The sequence below is a fragment of the Suncus etruscus genome, chromosome 5, assembly GCF_024139225.1.
Source record: "Suncus etruscus isolate mSunEtr1 chromosome 5, mSunEtr1.pri.cur, whole genome shotgun sequence".
Classification (NCBI taxonomy): Eukaryota; Metazoa; Chordata; class Mammalia; order Eulipotyphla; family Soricidae; genus Suncus; species Suncus etruscus.
In genome coordinates this window covers 115,212,405-115,221,730 of record NC_064852.1, presented here as the reverse complement: position 1 = coordinate 115,221,730, position 9,326 = coordinate 115,212,405, and the positions used below count along the sequence as shown (strand labels likewise).

The 9,326-nt window shown below is 38.8% G+C and overlaps 1 protein-coding gene across 2 annotated transcripts; it reads left to right on the top strand.

Moving 5' to 3' along the window:
- Nucleotides 1-3,223: 3,223 nt before the first annotated feature.
- Nucleotides 3,224-8,636, top strand: CTLA4 (cytotoxic T-lymphocyte associated protein 4). 2 transcript variants are annotated; one of them, XM_049773303.1, is made up of 4 exons: nucleotides 3,224-3,332; nucleotides 6,252-6,602; nucleotides 7,190-7,299; nucleotides 8,532-8,636. In XM_049773303.1, the coding sequence occupies exons 1-4, from the start codon at nucleotides 3,224-3,226 to the stop codon at nucleotides 8,634-8,636; spliced, it is 675 nt and encodes a 224-aa protein (XP_049629260.1). The 2 variants fall into 2 exon arrangements, with proteins under 2 accessions (XP_049629260.1, XP_049629261.1); XM_049773304.1 differs by lacking the exon at nucleotides 7,190-7,299 and having other exon boundaries at nucleotides 8,532-8,599.
- Nucleotides 8,637-9,326: the final 690 nt, after the last annotated feature.

Here is a 9,326-nt window from a genome sequence, read left to right as displayed (position 1 = left end):
ATGTTGGAACATTCTGAAATAGAGTCTGAAACTCTATTATGAAATATATGTAAATTGTGGTGTCTAAAATATCTTATTTGAAATTAAAATGATCAATTGGAAAAAATTGATCAATTGGAAAAAATCAATTGGAAAAAAATTCACAATAGTGCTTTAGTTTTTCTCTTTTTTTACTAGTCTTTTCTTTAAGAACATTAATAATTAGTAATAATTAGTAATCCCTGTCTTGAAGTTTTGCCTTAAAACTTGAATGAAATAAAATTTAATAAATATTTGAACAATTCCTGAGAATACCATAGGGTGCTCCAAGTCATAATCTGTTATGTTGTCCTCCTAAATTTTCTTGTTGACTCCCTGTTAAGGTTTTGGGGTCTTTCTTACTATTCCCCCTTAGTTTAAACCAGGACTTGACTAAACATAGCCTGCAGACCAAATCCAACAGCTAGCAAGTGATTTTCATGAAATGTGTTCTATTAGAATATATTCATGCCATTAATTTACTTATTTTCTATGGTTGCTTTTACTCTATACAGTAAAGTTGAGTTTTGGAAATAGAGATCCTATGACCTGCAAATTCTTTTACATTTACCATTTAATTCTTGTAGGAGAATAAATGTATGTTATTTTATAGTTGTCAGAGGTAATCTTCTACGTATCTTACTCCTCCTTGAAGGATCCTCTCTAGCCTTCCTCCTTTATTGAGAGGGAGGTGGTATTTCTCAAGAATTTTAATTCAGACAAGCAATTTGGTTCAATGTTCCTCACTACTAAGAACATCAGCTTCTACCTACTTTTGAACCCCGAATTTAGCTGAATTCTGGCTATAAATGGGTGTCTTGGTATTTATTGATATCAAAGCATTGATATCTGTTGTCATTTTATTTAATTTTTTTCTTAGTGGTTTGTGTGTGTGTGTGTGTGTGTGTGTGTGTGTGTGTGTGTGTGTGTGTGTCTGAATGTCCTCTCTTTGTCTTCAATAAAAATTCAGGTTTTACTCTCTCTGAAAAATTCCAGTTGATTTCCATAGTAGGACAAATAGCTTCTGGGATACTTTGATTCTAGCATTTATCTAACCTATTGGAGCCACAAGTTTCACTCTCTGTCCCTGGACCTGCTGTAGGCTTCTTTCAAGAGAAAGAACATCTATTTTTTTCATGCTTATTTGCCAGTAGCCAGTCTGGGTTCTCTCAATTAGGATGTTATTACTTATTGGCATTCAAGGTAGGTGGAATATTTGTGTTTAGTGGCATTTAAGCTAGGCAGGTAGGCAGTTAAGCTTGTATAGAGGCAAGTAAATGGGAATGCTGAAAGACAGGCCAAAAACATATTTATTAATCTCTATTCTACAGAGCCCTGTCTGCTATATTGAAGCACATGAACAATAAGGAGCCTTAGAGAATAGTGGAAGAACATTCTATTCTGTTCTGTAACTGCCTCTTGTCAGAGTAAGTCCCTAAAGTCACTCATTATGCTTTTTGTATTCTTTTAAAATTATTCATTCATAAGTACACAAAATTTTAATCTTTAGAATGTATAAAGTGCACAAATATACTTCAGTTTTTTTTGCGCTGGGGTGGATTTGAGTGACATCCAGTGATGCTCAAAGGCTGTTCCTGGCTCTGTGTTTTAAAATAAGCACTGTGGAACTAACTATTTATGGCTCAGGGATTGTTATGGTTGTTAGAATGTAAGGCAAATAAATGTCTTAATGCTTACACTATCTCTCTGGGCTCTGAACACATTCCAATCCAAGGGAGATTCCCAGTCCTTAGTATTTTCTTATTAGATGAATATTTGTTCTGTTTACAAAGTTTGGCCTGGAATTATCCAATGATAATGGTTCTGGCCTTAAGTGTGAGGCTACTGGCTGAGTCCTTCAGTGCCATCCACATGAGGCATGATCCAGTGACTCTGCTATCTGTGGTCTCCAGCTTGATAGCAGTGTGGTCTCTGTAGTCTCTGGTATCTACAGATTGAGCACCGCTACTAAAAATGTGTGATCTCTGTGGCTAGGATTGCAGTTCTTAGACATGCATCTGAGCCTCACTGTGGCCTCCATGAAGATCACTGGCAAGGCTTCAACTAATGTGTGCAACCCCCACATGGAGCTGCAGGTCAGTGTACAGACAAGATGGCCAAGTGTGTGTGAGACTACTCCAAGACATCACAATAACAAAGGAATTAAAGTTGGCTACAACAAAAGACTTCAGGGACCAGTGTGTTAGTATAGTGTGAATAGGGCCTTTGCCTTTGTGCATGGCCCACCTGGGTTCAATCCGTGGCAGGTTCAATCCATGGCATCTCATATGGTCCTCCAAGCACTGCTCAAAGTAATTCCTATGTTCTCAGGTAGGTGTAAGCCCTTAATACCAGTGGGTGTAGCCCACCCCCTAGAAAAAAAGATTTGCCATTTTAATCCACTCATCTTTAATCTTAGTTCTTGGATGGTCTGCTTGAAAAGCTCCCCTTAACAAGCAAAGAAGTCTACACTTCTAGGAAAGGCTTTTCTCTCAGGGATCATTGGTTAAGATATTTTGAGACCTTCTCCAAATTTTTTTTGTGCTAGGAATATAAAAAATAACTAACTTCTTTCCTGATCAGAAAAGTGAGGGGCAGACCCATTTCTGTATTGTGATTTTTGGTATTTGCTCTCACCAAAATGTCGAAGAAACTGAAGAGAAAGAAACTCTTGAATGTAAAGTCAGGGGTGAAGTCTTACACCATATACCTAATGTACAATTTTGATTAAGTCCACATATTAATTCTGCCATTAAGTCTCTCAGAGAGCTGACCTAAACAGTGGTGATGGTATTAATGAAGTGAACTGGGTAGGAAAAGATGCCCAAACATGCGGATAGTATTGGGATCTAGGTGTGTTCTCCTGCACTCCAGGAAATCTTTCTTCTCCACTTATCCTCCAGGCGCCCAGAAACTTCAGTTTCAAATTGAGTGCCATTTTTTCCACTCATGGATTGGCTTGTTTTGCTCAGTTTTACTTTGAGTATTTGAGGTTATCATTTTGACGTAACGAACAGCTAAACCCACGGCTTCCTTTCACATAAAACCAAAACAAAACCTTCTGTACATGCACATGAGTATCTGGGATCAAAGCCAACTATATAAAGTCCTTATTCTGTGTGGGTTCAAACACATTTCAAAGCTTCAGGATCCTGAAAGGTTGGGCTCTGTTTCCTGAAGACCTGAGCCCAGCTCCCAGAAAGCCATGTCTGGCTTTGGCTCTCACAAACATAAGAATCAGATACATCTGGTGCCGGGGACCTTGCCCTGCACTGCCCTGTTTTCTCTGCTGTTCTTCCCTCTCTTCTCCAAAGGTGAGTGAGGCTTTTGGAGCATGAAGGTGGAGGAGGTGTTTCTCCCACCGGGGTTTCATTTCTTTTAGTTGACAGTGATTTATAACAAAGCCAGAAAGTAAAGGTGAGCTCCAGTCTTTTGGTCTAGATGGTTCTGTATTCCAAAGCAGGCAAGAGAGAGCAATAATAAAGAAAGATGCAACTCCTAGTAGAGCAGTAGGTGTTGGTTATTAGCTTCATGAATATATATGAGTGAATTTAGGATAGTTGAACAACTTCCTATATCTGCGATGAGAAGTATTAAATTTTTATAACATTGGAAATAATACTGTAAGAGTGAGTAATTTAAGAGAGGAAAAGATTACTAACAGACCTGAATACATCTGAGTTTGAATCAAATATCTCTTCAGAAACATTGAAATAAGCAAGTGACAAAAGCTTGCTTTCCTACCTAACTTAAGGCTTCAAAATTCTCTAAGTTGTATAAACTCACTATTCAGCCTGTATAAAATTTGAGCAACTCATAAAAGAATGCCTTCTTTACTCAGTTCAAGGTGTTAAAGACCCTATTTTATTCATTCTATAAGTTCATTAGCTAATTATTTAAAAAATCTGAATAGTTTGAAAAGTAAATGCATAAAATGAAGGTAAAAAGAAAGGAATAGAGGAACAAGTCAGAGAAAGAAAAAAGAACCAAATATAAAGCAAAGTATTATTCTGTTTAGTATGATCTCAAGTTTTCTCCTTTCCTAGCTGTGTATTTCAAATGTGGACTCCCCATTTTCAGATGAAATAAAACCTTTTAGATATTGATAGTATATTTCCTACATGGCTTAAAATGGTGAGCATTCTGATAAAATCTGAACTTTATTTTTCCTGGAAAGCCTCAGTTTAAAAAATAACTAATGTGAATTTTATAAAGTAGATGCTTAAAAGACACTGACATTTAATTTCTTAAGAATTAAATATTTATTCCTATACTTTTTTTTAAACTTTTTATATTATGAGCACCTAAAGTTAAACATACTTAGTAGAAATCAAATATCTATTTTTAAGGAATTTATTTCAACCTACAACTGGGATTCTCTCCTGATAGATACAGAAAAGTTAAGTATGACCATTTTAGAGGTAACAGTTGGATGCTTACCTGAAGTTAGGCAGGAAATGGATCTTCTATAAGTTAAGAGTCATTAACATAATGATCATTGAGTATTTATTGGGTAGTTAGAAACACCTGTTCTCTGGAGAAAATGTAGAAGGAATGACTGATGCATAATTATTTTAATACAGGCACAAATTAATTAAGTTCTTCAATAGAATTTAACAGTACAAGAAATTTTAGGAGAGCATCTCTGCGCAATGAAGACAAAGACTGAGGATGGAGTCTGGATTGTTGTTTAGTCAAACAAGGCTGCTGACTGACCATGGAAATAATGGCTGTCATTGTTCTTTCTTGTGAGGACTGATACTGTCCAATATTGGTTCTCAGGACAAAAAAATCAATGCATTCTGAATAGGGCGATTCATTTGTTGAAATAGATACACTGAAAACTCAGGTGGAGTGATAGGGAGGTATTAGCTCTTGGAGAAATAGACCACAGAGAGTACCACATCTTATTGTTTTATGTCTTAGTAATTGATTGTATATAAAACAGCAAGGATTTGAGCAGGAGTGACATGGCTCAGCCTGACTTTTGAGCGTACTTGTATGATTGAAGAATTAGTTATGGGATGGTCATTTGACATTAAACTACCATTAAAAAAAGATGTGAGCTTGCTTTATTTATTTATTTTTTAGCTACACCCAGAGGTGTTCAGGGGTTACTCTTGGATTTGTAATCAGGGATCATTGTAATCAGAGTACCATATGATGTGCTGGGAATTCAAACTCAGGTCAGCTCAGAATTGTCAAAGCAAGAATCCTCCTTGGAGTACAGAAGTATGACTCTGGCTCAAGCTTTCTTTGTATGGAGAGTTGGCTTCCATTGTACTGGAAAAGCCAGAGAGAAAAAAGAACAAAGCAACACAAGAGCATCCGAGGGGAGGAGGGAGGCAGAAGAGGTCCCTGTGTCTGGAGGAAGCCCACAGAAGTTAACAGAAGGGTTGCCACAGCCTAAAGAGGAAATGACCTGGTGCCCTTGCTCTGTGGCTTTCTTCTAATCACACATTCCTGACACTCTGATAATAACCCCAAAGAAGTGAGTAACCAATGGAGTGAACTAAAGCACAATTATTTATTAGGGGTAATTTCACGAGCAGGTGAATATAGGGAAAGATACTTAAGGTACATCTTGGGGATAGATGAGGCCAGATTCTGTGCCTCAATAACCAGAACTTCCCCTACTAGTTGTTTTAGGTTTTTTTTTGGGGGGGTGGGCCACACCCAGTGAAATTCAGGGGTTACTCCTGGCTATAAACTCTGAAATCGCTCCCGGCTTGGGAGACCATATGGGACGCCGGGAGGTCGAACTGCAGTCTGTCCTAGGTTAATGTGTGCAAGGCAGACGCGTACCCACTTATGCTACGCTCAGGCCCCTCGTTTTAGTTTTTTAACTAGAATTTCTATGGTCCCATTGTAACCTTAGAGTACCAATGTAAATAACATTTAGATAGTATATGACCTTACCGAGATATGAGGGAAAATGAAGGTCCCCAGTAGGGATGCAATACCTTAAAACACCTATTTCATGGAAGGACCAGATCCGTTTGCCATATCAATGTTCTTCCTGCTCATCAAACTCTTTCACGAAACGAGATGTTCCTGAGATGGAAATGGCAAAGGAATAAATAAGGGCAGCTGAAGGATCAGTGTTATGGAGAGAAGAGCAGAAAGGAGAAGCTCAGAGACATAGAACACATACAAGCTACTCCTGCTCCAAGGTTGTGTGTGATTGAGTTAAACATGGCTTCACTGACTTCTCTCTGATTTTCTCACATTAGGGATGAATGTCACCCAGCCTGCAGTGGTATTGGCCAGCAGTCGGGGTGTTGCCAGTTTTGTGTGTGAATTTGGATCTTCTGGCAAAGCCTCTGAGATTCGGGTGACTGTGCTACAGCAAGCTGGGGATCAGATGAAAGAAGTCTGTGCTACCACCTTTAGAACTATACAAGAAGAATTGCACTTCCTAGATGATCCCACTTGCACTGGCACATCCAGTGGAAAACAAGTAAACCTCACCATCCACGGGCTGAGGGCCATGGACACGGGTGTCTATTTCTGCAAGATAGAGCTCCTCTATCCTCCCCCCTACATCTTGGGCATGGGCAACGGAACCCAGATTTATGTCATTGGTGAGCAAACTCATCTCATGCAGCAGACCCCTCTTCCTGGCTTGAAGGCTCTTTTGTCCTTTCCATAATGTGAAATTTTTCTTTAAGAGTTCTCTGTCAGACCCTGGGGGTTGGCTAAGTATGGGTAGTGACTCAAGTAGCATCCTGACCGTAAAAAAAAAAAAATCAAAGATTTGGGAGCCAGAGTGATAGCACAGTGGTTAGGGCTTTTTGTCTTGCATGCTGGTCACCCTGCTTTGATGCCTGACAGCCCATATGGTCCCCTGAGCCTGCCAGGAATGATTCCTGAGTGCAGTCAACAATAACCACAGATTGCCTCTGGGTGTGGCTCCTAAATAAAAAAATAAAGATTTTGGGCAAAGATAAGACCTATAAAGAAGAGAGTCCTGGTGTCTTTTCTGTGATGTGCTGAGGAAGAAATTGCCTCAGATTCCAACTTGTCTGTGACCTTAAAAGGCAATTTGGGGTGGACTTTAAGATCTAGCTGTGTATTTGCCTCCCCCACTTTTTTCACCAGATGAAACGGAGGTTGCAGAGCTGAGGTCTAAAGGGTGACACAGGGGTGTTCTGTTTTGCTTCCACTGCAGACCCTGAGCCCTGCCCAGACTCCGATTTCCTCCTCTGGATCCTTGCTGCTGTCAGCTCCGGCTTGTTTTTTTACAGTTTCCTTCTCACAGCTGTTTCTTTGAGCAAAATGGTGAGTGCTGTGCAGACAGCCCTTGCTTGTCTTTGGTGGGGAGACCTTGAGTGAGAACCACTGGCCAAGTGATGCTGCTGAGACGAGTGTTTCTGAAGCTGAAACAAAGCAGGAAGAGTCAGGACAGTGGTACAGAACACGCTGGAACCACCAGGCTTAGCCCTTGAGGTTTCGGGATGACTAATGATTTAGAGGAGGGTGTTTGACGTTGAATGTTTGTGAACCAGGTTTCAGAATGAGTAACCACTGAAACAACATAGGGCAGCTGTTTTGCTCTTATCTTTATGACAATTGTTCTTAAGTTAATCACATTAAAACACAAGAGAATGTTGGGCAAAATGATGCTGGAGAAGAGAAACGGGATGGATTCTAGTTTTTGTCTTATTATCCCTCTATTTCATTGAAGCCTTCGCTGGTGCCTCTCTCCTTGTGCCTTTCTCTACCAGCTGTAGCAGCCTTATACATCCCGTCCAGGTCTTCTTGGGACCTATAAAATGCTGCCTGGAAGCTTTGACTTCTTCCCTATAAAGTTAATGAGAAGCCCAGTTTTTATTTTCATTGGTACTATCAGGGTGGAATCATGTCTCCTATGAGGATTTTTTTTTCATAGTCTTAGGCAGAGGTGGTTTAGAGGGATGGTCTTTGGCCATCATAAATTTTCCCCTTCCCTCTCCCTTTTTAACCATCACTCCTTTCACACATACACAGTCAAGCTCAGGATCCTTCACTCATCCTGTTGTTTTGCTGTAACATGTCCTTCATTTGCTACAAATTGCTCTGCAGACCAGTAGACTAGACTTCAATGTACTGAATGATTAGAAATAAAAGCGATCAGGGAAAAGGTATAAAATGTTTATGAATGTTAGCTATAAGCAATTAACCCTCAAGTTCAGACCTAAAATTTATTACTATATTATGCTAGTTCCCTCAAACATGAGATTGACAGTTACATAAAGTTCAGATGCTATTTGGAAGCTTATCTTTAAAAAGTGTTTCCTATTTTTCAGCCAAGAAAAATGATGATTATTCTACATTATTTGCATGAGATTATTTATCCAAATGTAATTTTAATCACTTACGAACATTTACAGGGGCTTAGACTCGTGAATATTTACATCATTAGCTTTTTCGGTGGCATAGGCAGCCAATAGTTGTTGTGTCTCATAATAGTTATAAGTACTTATGTATCTCTCAATAATAATCCTTGTTTTTCTTTCTGTGTGTTTTGACAGCTAAAGAAAAGAAGCCTTCTTACTACAGGGGTGTATGTAAAAATGCCCCCAACAGAGCCAGAGTGTGAAAAGCAATTTCAGCCTTATTTTATCCCCATCAATTGAGAGACAATTATGAAGACTATTCTCTGGCTTCTAAAAGCTAAGGCAATTCTGATGGTATTTTTTCCTACCCATCTATTTTAATTTCTTTATATATGTTGGGAGTATTTATCTCTCTGTAATATAAAGCTGGATACAGAATTCATATCAGAGCACTAAAATTTCATGGAAAGGAGAAGTAAAACAAATCTAAAGGTTTCTGTCACATCAGGTCCAATTTTAGAAAAAGTGTTACTTGGAAGCTATCTGTGGAGGCAGAATTTTGTTTTGGGAATCAAGAGAATAGTGAGGGAATGGAACAGTCTCAAGACAGCAAAGATGGGAAAGAGAGACCAATGTTGTACACACCATTGCGAAGTCTGTTGTTGAAATGGTGTTTTTCAGGTTGAATTTTTATGCTGTTAGGTCATTAACTACTATAGAATTACATAAAGACTTTAAAATTATTTAATGGCTATATATTAGCCAGTAATTCCAAAGGTTGTATTGTACCAATATGTATCTCTTTTGATAGTATTGTGCATGGAGGCCACATGTGCTTTTGGATAGTCGCTGATGGTTCAAATGCAAACACTATATAGCAGTGTCTTCCTAAGTTTCACAGGATGTTTTGTGGAAGGGCCCAGGACACTAATACACCAGATAAAATACAAGGTCACTTATTAACTAAATAGAAAACTGGATGAGGTTGGG